The 20,938-nt window shown below is 34.7% G+C and overlaps 1 protein-coding gene and 1 long non-coding RNA gene across 2 annotated transcripts in view; one reads left to right on the top strand and one right to left on the bottom strand.

Moving 5' to 3' along the window:
- Dok6 (docking protein 6) overlaps positions 1-20,938 on the top strand; it is a 457,708-nt gene that overhangs the window by 277,187 nt on the left and 159,583 nt on the right. Inside the window, exon 4 of the mRNA XM_003466521.4 lies at positions 14,106-14,225. Within this exon, the coding sequence (XP_003466569.1) occupies positions 14,106-14,225 (120 nt within the window). The remainder of the gene's footprint in view (positions 1-14,105; positions 14,226-20,938) is intronic.
- LOC134471765 (uncharacterized) lies at positions 2,007-6,672 on the bottom strand. The gene is made up of 2 exons (XR_010041371.1): positions 6,219-6,672; positions 2,007-5,046 (listed from the first exon to the last, which is right to left on the bottom strand). It is a non-coding gene; the product is annotated as an uncharacterized LOC134471765 (long non-coding RNA).

Here is a 20,938-nt window from a genome sequence, read left to right as displayed (position 1 = left end):
TAAAAGATACTGCAGTTACTAACAAAGTCAGGGAGGTGAAAGATAACAATGAATGGTCAACCTTACCAATGCAAGATGGACAGGGTCAGATCTTTGTCTTTGAAATCCTTGATCCCACAAAATGATGATGCATTCTATAGCAATCTTGTAGGCATTTCACCCTACAATTTCTGCTCTTCTCCACAGTTCTAACTTCCATAGTTTAATTTTAAGATTTTCCCAAGAGAAATTAAAAACCACAAGTCACATGAGTACCAGCAATCCTTTGAAACTAAAATCCATCTAGAATAAGAAGTTAGGTCTCAGTGACAAAGGACCATTTGGTCCCTTGTTGATTATGTAAGGACAGCACATTGTGAAGCACTGCTGATTGAAAAAATTTTAAGAAATTCAGGAGGTACTGAGAAGAATTGAAGTACTTTATTTCACATTTTCCCTGGGAAAAGCACTGTATTTTATTGGCTAGAGAGTTTAATAAAGGATTTTCTTTGTATTCAGTATTTTTCAGACATTGCATTTGGTAGCTCCTTTATTCTTATTAATCATCTAAACTTCTTGAAATTTCAAAATTCATCATATTTGCAAAGTCTTTGTTAAGGAAAGAAGGTTGCTTGTTACCTAATGTGACTAAAGAGTGGGGAATCAGAACAAAAGAAAGTCGGTAATAATTGGGTTTAGAATTCGGTGGTTATTGGAAGTGGGGGCTTTTATCTGAGTTGTTACCTTCAGCTGAGACTTGTCCAAATAGTCTTTTCTACTTCTTAAAAAATCACAATTTCCTGCTCACTTTCTGGTTTTATAATCCAAACCTGTCAAATTTAGAATTATATATCAAATTTAACTTGTCTTTCTTTCCCTCTTCTGGGCTCAGAATTGGGGATCTAGAGTTTGGGAAATTGAGCCGTAATTTTTCTGTGACACGGTCCTCCTGAATTCTAGAGTTTCTAATGTGTTGAAGCACAAGGAAAAGGATAGAGAAAACGTCTCCAACACTTCTTTCGCTAGCTGGTATTGTCCCTGTGTGTCAACAGGGCTTGTGAGCTCTTGGTAAAGTTAAGACAGGTTATTCGCTGCACATTCCCTGACAGAGAGTTTTTCCACTACATCGTCCACTGATCTCTACCGACTTGTATCCAGCATTCACCAGTGTGGTCCATTTCTGTCTTTGTATTGCTAGATCTCGGTGCCAGCTCTTGCCCACTGTGCAGCTCTGCTGAGCATCAGCAGTATCCACTTGGCATGCACCAAATTCTTTAATTTTTGTCATCCAGAGCATGAGAGTGCAGCCTCCCTACTGATCCCACCTACTGATTTCTTTCCAGTTCTCCCATTAATCATCAATGCATGATTTCTGTGGGGTTTTTTCAAATTAGTATTTATAATACTATTTAGATCTTATCCTAAATTCCTTTTTTATGACTATATATTTCATTTATTCCCTAGTGAATGGAAAATTAATCTCAACATAATATTTATTACATGTTTTCATTTTGTGACTGGCTTTTGAAAAGTCATATTCATGAATTGTGGATTTATGATACTAAATAGGACATATAAATCTTAATGATCTTCTTCCTGCAAATTGTCAGGATAATTATAATGTTATGTTCCTGATTGTGTTGGAAAACTAGCAGTCCTTATGTTTTTCTTACGGATATATGACTAGAATGAAAAAAGAATCACAAATCCATAAATGTCACAGTCATTTCTGATACTCTTCTGAAGAATAAACGCTCACTGCATTCATTCCATAGACCAATGTCAGGGAATGCACTTCCCATCAGTTCCTGAAACTGTGTGTATCAAAAAAATGCATATAGAAAATGTTTTATTAGCTTTTCATTAACTCAACAAATGCTCAATGACTGCCTTCCATGTGCCAAGCAGTTATCTCTAAGGTAAGAATGATGCAGATGGAATAATGTAACTGTCAGCCTGCTAGATGTCAGATACACTGAATTTATGTGCCTCATAATCGAAAAATGAATTATATGGAACAACAGAGATTGAGTAGGAAATATTTATTGAGAGAGCCATCTCCTGAGAGACAGGAGGGGACCAGAAAGATTTCACTTCACAGAGTTAATTTTATAGAGCAAAAATCACAAGGTGGATACAACATGGATCAAAAGTATAATCAACCAATAAAATTACAAGTATAGCTGTTTAGGTAATAGTGATCCAATGGGGAAGCAGATCATATAGCAAGTGTACATGAAAAAAAAAAGGACCTTTTTAGGAAGGGGTAGATCAGGAGGTCTTGGTCACCCATGGAATGTCTGATGTCTGTGTAGAACTTATGGGTCCAGGTAATGCCAATTATAGTATACTCTTTGATTTATTGCTTATCCCTCCGGGTGGCATGTAGACCTGGTCATTGTATTTTTATCTTGAGCTCTGGCCTCAGCAGTTGCACTCCCAGCCACAGTTCTAAACTGCTTTCATCCTCTTCACTGACTCATCCTAGGACTTAGCTCTGTCTAACTGCCTATAATATTTCTACATAACTTAGCTATCTATGGTAAAAATGTACTGCTTGACCATGTGCCTGTAAGAAGCAGCTCCAGGTCACTGATCCAAGTAATCTGTTAGAATCCCACTGTCCATGCTTGTGGTCACCAAACACTGTTCAGTTTTCTTCCTGAATGCAAAATGCTCTCACTTCTGCCAAAACCCAAATCTCATCCAATAATTACTGGCACACTGACTGACTCGTAGCCTAGTCAGCCATCTCAGAAACCCAGATGTGGTCATGATCTAGAAACCTGTAACTCCTTCATGTCACACTTGGCGGAATGAACACTACCGAGAATCCCCTCCCAGCTTTGTGGAATTGGCTCTACCAGCATTCCAATCCTGCCGTAGAAGCTCAAGAGTGGTTTGACAAACTAAGGGCCATTAACTTTTTTTAGAGAAGCTTCAGCTTTTTTTGACAATATAACTCTTTACAGACTTGGCAGTTTTGGTTTTTACCTCATTCCCTGCATCACTGGTTACACCCACAGCTCTTTTCTAGAATCGTTTCTCTTGAATTCTCATCCTCCCACTCTCTCCCTGTCAGACCTCCATCTGAAGTTTGGGGAGGAAAACCACACTCTGTTCTTTTCTCCCTAATTCAATCCTTTAACTGAACAGAAATATTGGGCATCACATTTTTGGGTGAATGTTTACACAGGGATAGCTGCAGGCAGTAAGAGGTTTTAGGATGAGAGGCTTATGATTTCTATTTTATTCACACCAAGTTGGGGTGAAGAAGATATTGCCTTATACAGCACTGAAAAACTGCAGATGTTTTGGACATACTCTATTTCTTTTCAATTCTATGTGCAAAATGACAAATTCTTTTTGTGTGAATATGATAATATTCTAATTTTAACTCCTTATTTTCATTTATATTATTTTCTAATATACTCCCTAAGTTTTTATGAGGAAGATTTCTGTGTTTACCACTGCATAATGTGGACCAATGTCTTCCTGGTATACAATAATATTTTGTATACCTTGCTATTGAAACACCAAGACAATGGCACATATTTTAAGTTGTGCAATAGCACATCTCATTTGTATTCATTTATCTTTGATTTTTAATTAGCTGAAAAATAGAAGGTATCTATAGAACTTCTTAAACTGTTTTCAAATCTCAATACTTAACACAACAGGACTTCTCTGTTACTGAGGTGCTCTGTGGAATGTCTGCCTCTGTTCTTCAGTGATGTTGGGGATCCAGACTGATGTGAGGCCTTTTCATTATTTGCAGTCATGTCACCTCAGCAGTGCTGTTATACATAGCATGGGACTCAAAACATATTTATGGAACAGATTGGACATGAAGTGGAAAGTACAGAATGAATTAGATGAAAAAAGTCAAAATGATGCCAAGGTTTGTTTGATTAAGAAATAACTGCCTGCTGACAACTCAGTCTCCTTTTCAAAACTCAAGAGGGGAGCCTGATCTCAGGCTGCCAGCTGAGATGGAAAGGCTGGGATCAGAGGTGAGGAGACCGCACTCTCAGCATGAGGCGGCCCTGTCTGCAGTCAGGAAGGACCATCATCCTGTGCGGGAGTCCACCTCTCCAAGCTGCACCTCCATCTGCAGGAACCAACTTGGCCCTCTGCGTTCCTAGAGACCACTAGTCCCTTTCCCCTGCAGTGTCCACTGTGACACCACATCACCGTCAGGATTAGTTGCAGCAGGCATTTTATCTCTGTCAGGCCAGTTATTAAAAAAACTTCATGGTGCTTGGTCATCTCTCATTCCTAGACTCTAATCTCCTTAGGAAATTGTTACTAGTGCCTTCCCTCACTCCGGCAAAAACCCTGACCCCCTTTCTGTATGGAATATATTTCTGTGTGGGGAGCAGCTGAAACTGAAGATCAGTCACACTTGCAAGGCTAGAGCAAGTCCAGCCCCAAGGAGCCAGGCACTCAAGGGAGCCAGAAGTTGTTAGGCAGTGGTGTTTCACTTGACCTCAACCTGCTGAGTTTGTAAATAAATGCTTTGCAGATTGTTGAACAGCTCTTTTCTACACCAAGAGAGAGGGCTCCACCTGATGTCAGCTTTGTGCATATTCACTCTTGCCTTTCATTTTGTTTAATTTTAAAGATAATAAAACAAAACAAAACAACAACAACAAATAAAACAGAACAAAGCAGATTAGAACAGAACAATGCAAGCGACCTAGCACATTGCATTAACGGTGGCTACCATAATTTCTCTTGTTTTCTTCAACGTAGTTGTCCATATCTTGACACAATGAATTCAAACAAAACAAAAGAGAATAAAACCAGTCAAAACAAACAAAAAAAAAAAAAAAAAAAAAAAAAAAACGAAAGCATTGCAGGTCTTCAAAGCCAGACAATAGGAAAGTCCACAATGGCTACCATAATGTCTCTTGTTCTCTTCAAAATAGCTGTGCACACCTTCACACATTTGCCTTCGCTTCTTCACAGTTCTGTTCCCAGGAATTTTCCACAGCTGTGCTGGATGTGGTGTTTCTTGTTCATAGCTCCTTCTCCACCTACTGTGCCAAACATCTCTTTTTTCACCTTTTAAAGAAAAGGAGATAGAAGATACCTTCTGGATTGAGTAATTGACGTTTACCAGTATTTGCTAGCTCCAACTTATGTCTCTTTTCCTTCGTATATTCTCTTGCCGCTATTTAGTTTTCTACCACTCTAATAAAAACTTTCTTTATTAAAGTAACTAATAGATCCATGTTGGAAAATGTTACAGTGCCATCTTTTACTTCATTTGACTTGAGCTTTGCTATCATTTAAAACAGTCTCTCTCTCTGATATCCTGGTACTTTTTGTGGCCCTAAATTTTCTATGCTTTCTCCCACCCCCACCCCAGTAACTAATAGCTTTTTGCCATTACGCTCCCTTAGAAACTGTTCAACTGGAGGACTGTCTGTCCGAACTCAGCATGTGCTTTAAATCACAGGTCTGACCCTTTAATGACACCCAGCCTTTCCGTACACATTTCATCTAGGTCAGGTCATGTGCTCACTAGTGTCAGATTTCAAGTGAATCCTTTCTAGTTGTAGCCACAAATATTTTGCAGACCTTTTGACATGTTTCCTGTAAGTCTCATGCAGTTGGCCTTTCCCCATTCAGCATAGAAAACTCTTCGCTTTTAGTATCTTAAGATTTAAGCAGATTTAATTACAACCTGCTTCATATATATATATATATATATATATATATATATATATATATATGCACATTATATATATTCTAAATTTATTCATAAATCCTATCCTGTTAAGTTAATTTGTTTTGGAGGGATGTTTATTTTAGAGAGGAACAGAATATTTGGCCTTTGCATTTGATGTTCTATCACTGATATAACAAATTACAATACACAGAATTTTTAAGCAGTACAAATTAATTATCTCAGAAAGACATAAGTCTAACACTGATTTCACCAAACAAAAATCAGTATCCCTAGATCTGTCTTCATTTCTGAGTCTCTAGGAATGAATGTATTTTAGACTGTTGGGTATTGTTGGCCAAATTCAGTGACATGCTCAACATTAACTATTTCAAAGTGTTTTTGCAATTCATCTGACGGCAAGAAAGAGCTCCACAGGATGTTAGTCTACAGGCCTTCGCAACTAGGTGTTTGGCGAAATGTTCATACTCCAAGTGTTTTAGTCTTTCTGGTTTCCCTTTCCACTCCAAGCATCTTATGTGAATCGGGTCTTTCTGGAACGTACCTGGGATGAAAGCTCTTTCACAGCTCCTCTTCAGAATTTTCACTGCTTGATCTTTGCGTTCTGGTGAGAAACCTCATCCTTGGGCATCCAATATCCTGGTGTACCTCTTTAGAATCCCATGACTGAACTCATTTCTCTCCTTGTCTCACAGAAATCTACTCACTGGGTGAGTTTCTAGGCTGCTGCAAAAGATCTTTTAAAATCCTGCTTTCTTGTAACATTTTAGCACCCTGTTCCAATCTCTGCCACACACACACACACACACACACACACACACACTCCACTTTCATTTTCCAACCATTCATAGGTGCTGATTTCTATCCTTTCTTATTTCCTCTAAATTGCTTTAAGCTTTTGTGTCATTTACTAACCTTCATATTAAAGCATTTTGCAATGAATTCTTGTCAGGCAGAAGAACAGCACAGTTGATTGTTCTGTCAATTGCTGCTATTTGTCATTTGTTACTTTGAAAACAGGCAGGGTTAATTTTCTATTTGGCTGTGTCTGGAACTGAGCCTCAGTCCTCCAGTTCACAAAAGGAAAAAAAATAAAGGAGAATAAAGTTTTTTTCTATATTGACTGAAAAAATTTAATATATCAACCTGTTGTTAAAAAATATGTTATGATTATCTTTATAAAAAATGGGATTTATTTAAGTAGGAATTCATTTCCTTGGCTTTAAAATGACCTTTTCAATGACTTCACTGCTATTATCTACAACGAAAATAAAACTTTAATCAATCATGTATCATATAACAGGGAATTTATACAAGACTTCCATTTTGCCAAAATATCCCTAATGAGATTAAAAAGAAGGGATAGCTAATAAATTAAGAAAAGTTTTGAGCAGATATTATTTTAGGACAGCGGAGATTCAAAGAAAAACCCTGTTTGCTATGTTCCTCTTCCCTTTTTAATCAAAGATGACTTTTATCAATATAAGCCAGTGATAAATAGTAAGTGTTATAAACTGAACATAAATACAGATCTCAAACCTTCCAGTGTGAGACCAGTCTCCAAATTATTTGTATCTAACTCAGAACTTTGTCTTCGATTTCTGGTAATTAATTGCAAATTACATCTACTAATTTGTTTCACACTTATTCGTTAATTTCCATGATTAGGTGTGCTATGTGCTCGAGGGACTAACTCATCTATGTCTTCTGTACGTCAGTGTCTTAAAATACACTGATTGCAAAAGGCAGAAAGGAACTCAGTGATCTATAGAACCTGGATAAAGTATGTTACAAGAATGCAAAAGATGACGTCACATCCCGAGTTGAATCTAAAGACCTTTACTAAAAATCCTTTGAAGGAGGGTTAGGCTGGAGTGAAGTTTATGGACGAGAGCAAAGGAGAAGCACTTCACAGAAGAAAATAAAGACATTTCGTCTTTAAAGTACGTCAGTTGTTCCCCTATCTCTAAATTGATCAATCCTACAAACCCAGCTTCAAAGGAAAATGCTCTTTCCTGTGGGCTAATCAGAAATGCAGTTCTTGAATGCTGAAGCAAGAGCTTAGGTTTTAATTTTTTCTTATCTTCCTACTACAAAAGTGTGGGAAAAACAAAAGTCTATAAAATATGAGTAAGATCAAACAAGTAGCTGGTAGTTTTCTAGAATGAAAGCCACATAAAGCTGTTATATTTTATTAGCATTATAAATTTTCCATGACAACCAAAGAAAGTCCTATATTCTCTAATGTATAGTCTTGGGAAATATTTTTATCAGATTAAGACAAAACATGTTCTTAGTACATTAATGAATATAAAAATAATCTTTGTCACCAAATCATAGCAAATCTGCAAGAGTAAGAGTTAGATATAGTTAATAATTATTATTTATGCCAAATACAAACAGGAGTATTTTATCTCCACTTTCCAAACATCATTAATAAAACAAGACTTAGTGAGGACTAGCTATGGTGACGATTCCCGTGCAAAATTAGTCTTGCTTTAACCTTTGAAAGTAAAATGATACTGATGCCATACTTTTTAAAAATTCTGCTCTAATTAGGCAAGAGAGAGAAATAAAAGGGGTAAAGATAGGAAAAGAAGTGAAATTATCATTGTTTGCAGATGACATTATACCCTACATTGAAGACCCCCTAAACTCCATTGAAAGACTCTTAGATATAATAAATAAATTCAGTAATGTAGCTGGATACAAAATCAATACTCAGAAATCAATAGCATTCCTATACACTAACAACAAAATTACAGAGAGGGAAATAAGAGAAACCACACTCTTCACATTAGCAAGCAAAAAAAATGAAATATTTAGGAATTACTCTCACTAAAGAAGTGAGAGACCTATACAAGGAAAATTATAATACACTGAAAAAAGAAATTGAAGATGATCTCAGAAAATGGAAAAACATCCCTTGCTCATGGATAGGAAGAACAAACATTGTGAAAATGGCCATTCTCCCAAAACTGTTATATAGATTCAAGGCAATCCCAATAAAAATACCATCAACATACCTTATATATCTAGAGAAATTACTCCTAAAATTCATCTGGAACCAGAAGAGACCTAGAATAGCAAAGGCAATTCTAAGCAGTAAAGGCAAGGCAGGAGGCATCACAATCCCTGACTTGAAGTTGTAATACAAAGCAACAGTAGTAAAATCAACATGGTATTGGAATCAAAACAGATTCAAAGATCAATGGAATAGATTAGAAGATACAACCACAACTACAAACACACTCAAACACCTTATCTTTGATAAAGGAGCCAAGCAGTTTCACTGGGAGAACGACAGTCTCTTTAATAAATGGTGCTGGAAAAAACTGGCTCTCCATTTGCCGAAAACTAAAGCTAGACCCATGTCTATCACCATGTACTAAATTAAAATCTAAATGGGTCAAAGATCTGAATATTAAAAAAGAAGCACTAAATCTGTTGGAAGACAAATTGGGTAGAAACCTTGAAGACATAGGAGTAGGTAGAGAATTCATGAACAGGACTCAAACCGCATGGGAAATACTTCCCAGAATCAATAACTGGGACCACTTCTTATAAAAAAGTTTCTGCATGTCAAAAGAAATCTCCAGCATAGTTAAAAGAAAACCCACAAACTGGGAAAAGATTTTAGTGAACTCTCTCTCTCAGACAAGGGACTCTTGTCTAAAACATATAAAGAATTAAAAAAAACTCAAACCCCCAAAATTCAAAGATCCAATCCAAAAATGGGCATCTGGATGAATACGCACTTCTTAGATGAAGAAATACAAATGGCAAATAAATACATGAAAAAATGTTCAGCATCATTGGTCATTAGAGAAATGCAAATTAAAACCACACTGAGATACCATCTCACACCTGAAAGAATGGCCAGGATCAAGAAAACCAACAACAACAAATGCTAGAGAGGCTGTGGGGGAAAAAGGAACTCTCCTACACTGTTGGTGGGAGTGTAGATTGGTACAACCTTTGTGGAGGTCAGTCTGGAGATTTCTCAAAAAGCTGAGATTGGAAGTCCCATTTATTCCAGCTATTCCTCTTCTAGGCATATTCCCAGAAGAACTGAAAGCATCATACCACAGTGATATATGTGCACCTATGTTTATAGCAGCACAATTTGTAATCGCCAGATCTTGGAAAAAACCCAAGTATGCATCAACTGAGGAATGGATAAAAAAGTTGTGGTATTTCTATACAATGGAGTACTACTCAGCTATAAAGAAGGATCACATTGAGATATTTATCAATAAATGGGCACAGCTTGAGACCATACTCATAAGTGAAATAAATCAATCTCGCATGTGTGAATACCGAATAGTTTCCCTAATGTAAGTAATGATTCAAATATATAAAAGTATATGGTAATCATGATTCCCCATTATGTAGCCTTGAAGCCTTATAAAGTTTTCACTTATTAATGGAAAGGCTTTATTCTGGGCTTCTTGATATGGAAATATTTGAAGCTATAGTATATAAAGTTATATTCAAATATTTCAAGGAAAAAATAGACATTATGGTAACTACTATTAAATCGGGTTATTTGGTGGTGAAGCACTAGGTTGCTGAAACAGTCATGCTTTGACCTGTATTGTTATATTGCTATGTCCTCTTTTATCTCAATCTCTCCCTTATTCACTAAAAAAAAAATATTTAGTTATTTTTTATGTTTTTTTTAATTAAGGGGAAAAAATTTAAAAATTAGCAGGATATATTATAGTGACTTTTTTTGATTTCCTATTAACTTTATTTGAATTCTGTAATACTCCCACTCTCTTGTTTTGACTGATTAGACTCTGTTCTATTCTGTATGATAGTATCAAGTTTGGGGGTATAGGCAACTACTTTGAAGGCAATAAGATTCACTAAGATGTCCATTCTGGTTTGACTATTATCTCCTTTGGAAGTCCTGTAATGTTTACAATGTTTAAGTTTTATTGGTCTTGTTCTCTACTGTTTTGTTCAACTTTATAATACCTAATGAAATAGACAATTCTTTTTAAGTAAACAAGAGACATTATGGTAACCATTGTTGATAACCTTGTACTCTGTTCTTACATCATGTACTATGTCTATCCTTGGTTTTGACTAACAGTTTTGTTTTGCCATATTTGACTTTATTCTCTTCCAAAAAAAAAAAAAGAAAAGTAATAAAACCCAAAATGTGTAAATTTTGTTGTAAAAAAGAGAGGGGAAAAAAAGTGCACTAAACGATACAACTGCAAGTGTGTTGAGGGGTGTTAAATAGCTGACCAGATTAATGTTTTTGGTTGGATCATTGAACACAACTGTTTGCAGTCTCTCTGTTTGAATGTTCATTTTGTATGCTTTGATACTGTGATTTGAGCAACTATCTCTAAGACGATAATGTGTAATCTATTAACTGGTGATTTCTTACAGTTTTTTGTTTTGTTTTGTTTTTGTTTTTTTGTATTTCTGTATTACTTGTACCCTTGCACTGCTTTGTTTTGTTTTGTTTTTTCTCTTTTTCCTTTTAAATAAATTTTTTTAAAAAATTCTGCTCTGTGAATTTGGCTTATAACATATTTTCTATATGTGTGGATTTAAATTTGGTTTTCAAAAATAGCTCATTTTGGATCATTTAACATTATTGTCTTTATCATAGGGACCAAATTTATTGAAAGCAATAAAGCTTGAAGCTAATCATCTTGTCAATAGACATTAAAAACTTTCTATTAAATATCTGTTCTTTGAAACTTTTATGTAAAGATTCAAAGTTATATAGTCACACTGTCCCCAACATTCTGTAAAGAAGAAATGAAAAGGAGCTGACACCCAGAGAAAACCACCTGTTTGCCTATGGAATTCTGTTTTGCACTACCCCTACCATCATTTCTCTCCAATCAATAAAGCTATTTGTCACATATGTCACCATTTAATTTAATTTGATTTGATTTCATCAAATGTTTTGTTATTCCCAAACATCTTTGTTTTGAAAATTACTGAACTTTTTCATTTAATCCTATATTTAATGAAACCATTTTTGGGTTTCTGCTATAGAGAATTACGAATTTAGCCATAGATGCTTTCTATTGGAAAAGGTCCTCTTAGTGAAAAAGTGTTTCTATCATAATGAGAAAAAAGTATGAAATTTAAAGAATATTTTAAAGTTTATAGTCTTTTTAAAGAAATTTAATTATTTGTATACTATGTGTAGAATAAGAAACTTGAAAGGTTAAACAAATGACAAAAAGAACTTGGTCTATAAGATTTCCCTTTTTATTTAATCTTAACTTTGAATGAACCTTCTTCAACCTCTAGGTATGCACTTACTAATTACTAGCACCAAGGTGCTTGTCATATTTCACATTTTTATTTTTATTCCAAATACCTTATTAGATATTCTCATATCTATCTATGGAGAACTGAAAATACTGTTAGGTAGAGTAATGCAGATGAGATGTTAATTGATTGTGTTTTTACCTATGATTTTAAATAGTAAAGTTCTCAAAAAATTCAAACCAATAAGAAGTAAAAAGAAGATACAATCATATTATCTCCTTTAGCAGTAATTTAAAATTTCTAAATATAATATAGAGGTTATAAAAAGGCTTAACCTGTAAAATTTTGCTTTATTTTTAGAAAAGCTTTCAAACTTTTATGGATTAAATTAAAATGCCTATATCAAATAAAAGTATTTTAAATACATGCTATTTGTTTCCACCAAACTTTTTCTATGAAGTTTGGAATTCCCTCTTTACAAGAAGAAAGATCTTTCATTTTTGAGAAAGCCATGAACCTCAGCACAGAATTATTATGTTTATAGCCCTATGTTTACAAAAGATTATTTCTTGGGTCCTAGGAAATGACCAAACAGACAGTCCCTGGCCTCTGACTTCACTTGAATGAGTCAGGCTTTTGTGAGAATCTATCTGATTTTTGACATAAAATAATATGACTCACACCCCTGAGGGGCATTGCCAGAATTAAGCGGACAGTGGCTAAAGTAAAGAAAATTGCTCTGCAGATGTGAATGCTTCAGCTGTAGTTTCTGTTAGAATTTCTCTACTGGGGGAACTGTGTGTTCTTTCTGCTTCATTTTCTAACAATATCCTCTGGTCTTGATAAGTCTAAAAATAAATGACAATTTTGTCACAGCATTGGTTGATTAGACTTATTTTTGATGCTAAGACACTGTGACTAAACTCAGGAAGGAAGGAGGGCCCAGGTTTGTTGATATTGACCATTTAGGAGAGCATTTAGTATTAAATCCCTGGAGTCATGAAACCTGTCACCGATAACTTTTTATGGGGAGTTTAAAATGCCAAGGGAAAGGCTGGAATGTCTTCCAGAGACAGAAAGAAATATGATAGAAATCTATATTAAACAGTTCTACTACAGAATTATGCTACATGGGAAAGTCACAACTTTCTGTGGGCAAAGGTTAATGCAAAAGTTCTAGTACAACTTCTGTAAAGTGACATTAGCGTTTACTCCAAAATATTCAACTTCATGCAAAACTCTTTTGCATTTGCATAGTAAAATAGCTGGAGGACCTGGTTCCAATTATCATAGTGGTGACCAATGATCTGATATAGAATACAAATATAATTCCAACCCCCATTTGGCTCCACACACAGGGAGTTTGGTTAGAGTCTGATTCTTTGATGTTTGGAGATTTGAACACTTTGAATACTTCAAGATTCTATGTTATGATAAAGCAAAGAAAAAATCTTGTAAATATAAAGAATTGGTGAGGTAATCATTGCAAAAACAATAATCATCTAATCAGTGTCTTAGAATTGGAATTAGAATCCATGTCTTTGGAATTTTCCAAAGAGGACAGATATTTTTAAGAACCTACCTCACTTCCTCAAAAGAAAAGATTGTCCTCCTTTTGATGTTGATAAAGGAATCGTGGTCATGTTTTCAGGGTAATCTGTTTACCCATAGAAATTCAGAATGACTCAGAGATCCCCTCTTCAGTCCCCTCCAGTCTAAGTCACAGTCAGGGCAACATTCACTTACTTCCTCTAGTCTGATGCTCTTTCAAATAATCATGTGATTTTTAAATTTTATAATTAAAGTTTTTTCTAAGTACTTGCAACCTGAGTTAAATTAATCTCAGATATTTTAAATGAGAAACAAATTTTCGCTGACCATTACCCTGCATAGAAGAGTCACAGGGATCATTTAAAACAACTTGCAAATTCAATGTCAAAAGTGGGAAATAATGGTGGACATTTTACTTTCACTTCTTCAATATCGTTTTTGTTTAACTTGAAAATTACTAGGAAAAATTGTTCAAGAAGCATTCCCTCGCTTTCTGTCCCTTGAACTACACTGACACTGACACATGTTCTCATTCTGTTTTTAAAAATTTTTTATTAGTGCTTGCTAATTGTATAATAGATTACATTGTGACATTTCTGTACATGCATATAACTTTCTCTCTCATTTTCAGAGCTGGAGGCAGAGGAGTGGTGCAAGCACCTCTGCATGGAGTGTCTAGGGACCAGGCTCAACGACATCAGCCTTGGAGAGCCAGACCTACTGGCCGCAGGAGTGCAGCGGGAACAGAATGGTCAGTGAAAACTTCATTCTTAGTAGTAGAGAGTGCAGTACTAGCTATACAATTTTGACAGTAGAGAGGACCTCAGAGATGTTTCACCCCATAGTTTAAAAAAAAAGAAAAAAATGATCAAACCAGGTTACTAGGAAACTTTCCCACAACCAGTAAGGAATAAGCCAGGTCTCATGGTTTCTCATCTGAGGCACTGTCATTTGTTCAAATGAAAATCTAGTAGGGTAAGTCATGGTATATAAGACTTTTGCGTATGTAGCATCTCTATTTTCTCTTTGAGAGTTGGTTTAGCTTTGGAGTTTATATAACAAATCTAACTTACCAGGTAATCAGCTTTTGCAGCATTTAGCTAATACAATCAGGGAAAGTACAGTAGATGAAATCACGAAGCATTACAAAATTGAACCTTATGTGATTAGCAGTGTTGTCTATTGTTCTCTGACTTTGCAGGCATTGCTGATATCTCTTAAAAATGTATGCTGTGTGTTTTTGATTAGCACGTCTAATGAAAAGAATTTATAATTTAGCATAAGGTTTTAAATTATACACATATTATTAATAATCATGAGCTCATTTCTATCAGTTTTAACACTATTGACATTATCACCACCATCATATGATCATGTGAAAATATAAAGTTTTCAATATTGCTAGTGTTTGATGTCAGTTTGGGAACAGGTTGAAGGTTATTGGCTGAACTCAACATTACTTATGAAAAAGAATTATGGAATTATCTATAGTTTACAAAATAGATAGCACAGAATAAAAGTGCACCATGATAATGCTTGATGATTATTGGCTTGTTGTTAACAACCATTAGTATCATACAGCCCATGAGAGCACTGCTTTTTGTTAGTCAATAAAATGCAAAAAAAAATCAAGATTTTCCTCCTAATCTTTGATCATGAATATACATACATGACAACAGTGTTTCCACTTGTAGTTTGCACACAAAAAAAGTGTTGCTGTGCTCTAGTCACACTTCCTTTTGTTTTCCACTTTTTCTTGTATGTTTGCTCAGATCTGCATTTGTCTGATTTTTTCTTACAACTATGTTAGGCACCCAACATCCGTAACTGTGCCACATAAAGCATAGTATTTATTCAGTTTAAGAAAAGAAGGAAAAAATTTTACTATAAAAATTTATCAAACACTATATAAATGAAATGTGAAAAAGCAAATAAATTAAACTTGTGGGTAGGAATATTATGTATCTTTTCTTATATAAATTATCTACTTTCATTTTAAAATTTTGTAATTGTTTCTGGTCTTTTGGTGTGATCTTTTGGTTCATTATATCTTTGTGTCTACTTTCATGATATTGTTAATTTGTCTAGAATTGAAAGGGACACTTTCAGTTTGGAATTTCAAGTTAAGACAACCATGAAATTAGATGTGACAGCCACATGAAAGGCAAGTTTTTCTTCTTTTTAAAAAGAAGGCACAAAGAAAACAGAAAGTTTTCTGCAAATACTTTACAGCAGACTTGAAATTGTAGTATCACCAATGTCACAAATTTTTGTTATATTTATTTGGTTTGATAATCCTGACATACAAAAAGATATGTTTTTAAAATATATATTTAACCAGTTTATGAGTAATTGTTTAGCTAAAGAAGGTGTTATCTAGTTCATTTAAATGAGCTCCTAAATGTACATGGTACCTTCCTTATAGTGTACAAAGGTACACTGTAAGAAAATTAGCAATCTTACTATAATACACATACATACAGATATGCATGTGCATATACTCCCTAACACTCTTAAGTATTTAGTATTAAAGACAGAATTGTTGGATGAGAAATATCTTTTTTTCCCTGGAATCACCTTCCTCTTGACTCCCAAGATTACAGATACAATCACCGTAGTTGCCTTATGGAATCTGCACCCCCTTTATTTAAGGTGTATTTCCTAAGACTAGATAATGTATTTGTTCATTTCTACTTATCCGCCTTAAAAATAACTATACAACATTTTTTTAAATTGGTACTTATCCTATGGGAAGACAATACAAAGATAAAGAATGTTAAGAATTTCTACCAAGACTTGCTTATTAATTCTAGTATGTATGTGTGCATATATATATATATATATATATATATATATATATATGCAGTTGGGAGAAAACTGTACACACAGATTGCCACAAGTTCTTACAAGAATTTTGTCACTTCCTAATCACCAGGCTTCCTCCTAAATATATTATAATTCCATTCAAGAGCCCCTTGAGTTAATTACCAAAGATTATAAGACTTTGAGGTCAAGGCTAAGATTTGATTTTAGCTGCTTCGAGCCTCTTCTTCAGGTATATGATGGCATTGGAGCCCAACACTGCTTTGCTTCTTTCTTAGACATTAGGCATACTTATTTTACTTAAAATATGTAAGGAAGATACTCATTGTTTTAGCTAGTTAAAATTAAAATAACACTTTAAAAACTATCTTTTCATGGATTCGCAATCACTACTGCAGACTTTTCGTGTATAACAAATCTAAAATAAACAAAATCTTTAACATTGTAATACATTTCAACTCATTAGTATGCACAGATTGAAACAAATCCATTATGAGAGATTTGTTATTACAGATTCAATTTTTTTGTGGGAGAAGGCACTCTGGTTTTAAATTACACAATGAACCCTTAATCAAAAACTTTACTTTGTTATCCTGTCAGTCATGTGCTTGCATTTAGTTTGAACCTTTTCTCATAAAACATTAAATACATATGCATAAAGAATTAATATAATAAATTACATTGGCATGGTTTGCAATTGATGTGAGATATTCTATGATCAAGAGAAGTCACACAATTTGATCTTTGATTATTGCACTTTTTTGACATTCAAAATCACTCCTTGTCTTCCATTTTTCTGACTCTCTGAGCAGCTTTATCTTATTTAATTTGAGGCTAGATGAGACCAGATATTGACGTAAATAATTTTTAAAAGTGAAAGAGATGTGTTGCTAAGATAGTAGGATTTATTGATTAAATTTTTGCCTTAATCATCTTTATCTAGGGCTGTCAGCTGTTTTCACAATGACTCAGAACCCACATGGTACAGGAGAAAATTAAACAAGCTTACACACTCATGCGCACACACACTTATTTCTAGACACTAGATCTCAAGTGACACTGTCACAATAAAGAGCATATGAAGTAAACATTTCAACTTTGATACGACATTTCAAATTGTTACAATATCCAGGATCTCTGAGTAGAACCATAATATTTGAGATTCCATACTCATCTTGGAAAATGTTAATGCATGGTATTATAACATAGTTATTTTTAACAACAATAATAACTCTAAAAAAGCAATATTGTATATTAATCATTAATAGCAAAAGTGTGTGTAACAAAGAAGTAACTCACTTGTAAATAAAAATTCAAGCTATTGAAGCTTGAAGGGTCACAGAGAAAATGTCCAGTTTGCTTTCTATGTGAAAGATCTCTCCATGTAAGGGAAAAAAGAAAATATCCCAAAACAAATAGGAAATGTAACCTCAAACTGCCATCTGATTTATTCAGCATCAGATCTGAAGGCTTTGTTTTGTCTAGGACCTAGTGGTTCTGCTTGTGATTGAACCAGACTCAGAAAGTGTTCCTACTTTTACCCTAAACATATGTATAACAATTTTTTATAACTAAAGGAATATTCTAATGATTCTAAACTCCACCTCATTTGCCACAGTACACATGCTTCCTATCTTGAGCTAAACACATTTGAATGTCATTCATGCAGTTAATATTGATATGTCAAACACATGTGAGGACATATGTATACAAGATCCAGGAAATGTAGACTTGAAATCACCAAATAGTGAGGGACATACACCTATAATCAAGATATATAACCAATGCTTATAAAGTAACATTGTGCTCTCAGTCATCAAAAAACCCTCCATAGCAAAGGACTATAAGCCTGTCTCTATTGTTCATGCATAAGGAAAATGGCTGAGTTACACTAGATTCTTCTGAAATTGTGCCTAAAATACAGGCATTGTGCACATGTGTACAGGTGCACTCAATCTCCTCATAAAAAGTTGCAGGTATCCAAAGTAACAAAAAAATAGTAATGAAAAAATAGCAAAGCAAAACTTGTAACATAGTGTAAGCCTCTGCATATTTCATGTCCATTAATATTCCAGTACCCAAAGAAGTCCCATGTTCAAGCTCAAAGTCAAGAGTCACAGAAGTGTAATCAATTAATCAGAGAAGCCATGACAGAGGTTCAAATGTATGTCCTCTGAGACTAAACAAAGAACTGAGAAAAAATAGCAGTGGAGCAATTTATTGTCAGATTAATAATAAAATGCCTGCTACAATAAAAACAAACACTGTGGAATAGTTATGATTGATGCTAATCAAAATAGCTTACCTAAATTTAAAATTATTTTTTATTCCTCCAAATAAGCTTTCTCAGTTGGATCAGTCTAAAATTCTTAATGGTCATCCATAGTTAAAATTAGTACTACCAGGATTCATCAGCGTGTGAAAAAGCCCACTTAGAAAGCAATGTCAATGGTAACAACAAACTGTTTAGCACTTTTCCCTAAGTTTTCAAGTGATGTGAAGTCAGTGATATTTACCTGTATAGATATTCTCTATAACCAGTAACAAAAGTTTTCTAGGTTTATGGATTTGTCCATAGGTGACCCTGCAGTCTATATGGTCTATCTAGCATTTCCCAAAATGCATTCCAGACAATATATTTTGACTCTGATGACAACAGTGATGATGACCTGCTCTCGGAAATGAAAGAATCCATTGAATGAACACAGTGCAGCCCTCCTAGATTGTACCAAGTGTCCCACTGAAAAAGAAAGCATGGGAATTCCAATTTTCAGTAACTCTGGATGCTGTCTTAGTTGAAAAATATGTCTCTACAGAAGTAAGCAAGTTAATGTGGTAGTTACCATGCATTCTAATCCAGTGGCATCCGTTGTATTCATATGAAAAGGGGACTTTTGGGCAGAGACACAGATATACAGAAGGGAAGATGCCACAAAGACACATGAAAAGAAGCCAGCCATACAAATGAAGCAATGGGCATCGTCAAGCTGAGGAACGTGTGCTGCCTGGGAACGCAGTTGCTAAAAGGACAAGCGTAGATTTTCCCCTGAGTATCGGAGAGAATGGCTCTGCCATAGTTGACTTTGCAGTTTTTGCCTCCAAAACTGTGAGACAATAAGTTTCTATTTTTTTAAGTCCCCTAATTTTGAGTACTTTGTTACAGTGACCTTGAGAGTAAAACCAATCATAAATGATGATTATGATATGTTAATGTGGTAAAGCTCTTTAGAAGTCTCATCTCTTTCTGCACATGAGACATGTACATATCCTCCAGAACTTAAGTTTCATGAAATGTAATTATAAATGCTGATCCACAAGGGCAGCTGAAATGTGGTGACAATGAGAGTAACCATCCTGGCAGGAAGAAGACATCACTGGATACAGCACAAAGCCTTTAGTGGGTCACAGCTACTTTGTCCAGCCTTGAATTGAACTCTTCTAATTTCATTATTTGATTTACATAGATTCTGCATATAATTTTAAAAATAATTTAGAAGTACCACTTTTCTCACTTCATCTTCAGTATGCACTGAAGCATGATAAAAGTCAATGCCATATATATTTTTGCCTCATTTTACCATAGATGCTTCATGGGAATGAAAGATTTTTTGTAGGTTTCCTTGCTACAGTTCCAAATCTAAAGGATCCACATGTATAAAATTTAATCATGCTGTTATAAACAAGATGTATGCTTTAAGAAATATTTTGAAGTGCCAAAGGATAGGTGCTGCTTCATTTGCCATAGGAAAATCCCTTACACAAATAATAGAACAAAATGTGTAGTTTGAAAACAATCATAGCTATGTGGAGGGCAAAAGCTTTTTTCAGTGGAATACTTAATCAAGAAGTATTCATTTCTCCAAGATATGGACCAGAAAAAGAAAAAAAAATGTCCTTTAAAAGGTTTACAGAAAGAAAGAAGTAGATGCCTTGCCATTTTTCTTTCCACTGAAAGTCATTTGGGGGAGTGACAAGGCTGATATCTACCACATAATTTAGAGGTATCTTCAAAAGAGGGCTAGAAGTGTAGTATCCCTATGGATTCAAGACATACTGTTAAAGTACAAAGTATTATAATGGAACTTAATTTGTAAGAAATCAAAGATGGCCCCAGGTGTCCCAAACTGAGTCTGATATAAAGGGAAAATCCATGTTATCTTCAGGTCCAAATTGGTCTCTAGGTATTATTTGGGAGCATGATTTGATAGGGCACAGGACAGCAAAGTGAAGTAGTTCCATGAGGATAGAGGGGCATGAATGCCTGTTAACAGCCTGCGAAAGCTGGAAACTCTTTTGGCACCAGCAGCTACACCATGCTAGCTTTCAATTCATCCCGGAGAAACAGGCTAGGAAGCTCCAAGGATGAACTTAAAACAAAACTGGGTTAAATGGATCCTTCCTTGGCATAAAACTAACAAAAATTTTAAAAAAGAAATAAAAAATCAAAATTGAATTTTATATATAAGACTAAGATTTTATGTTTCTGTCTAGTTTTTGATGGTCATTTTTGTACATTTATATAGAAATATAAAATATAGCACAGAGGAGGAAGATCAAACATGCAGTATGACAGAAGTCAGTATGTCATTGAACTGTATTCCATTTTTACATGTTACGAAGACTTGATGAGATCAATAAAAT

Source organism: Cavia porcellus, unplaced genomic scaffold, assembly GCF_034190915.1.
Source record: "Cavia porcellus strain 051 isolate PalLab524CR breed Dunkin Hartley unplaced genomic scaffold, mCavPor4.1 scaffold_20, whole genome shotgun sequence".
Taxonomy (NCBI): domain Eukaryota; kingdom Metazoa; phylum Chordata; class Mammalia; order Rodentia; family Caviidae; genus Cavia; species Cavia porcellus.
This window is presented reverse-complemented; position numbering and strand designations above follow the sequence as displayed.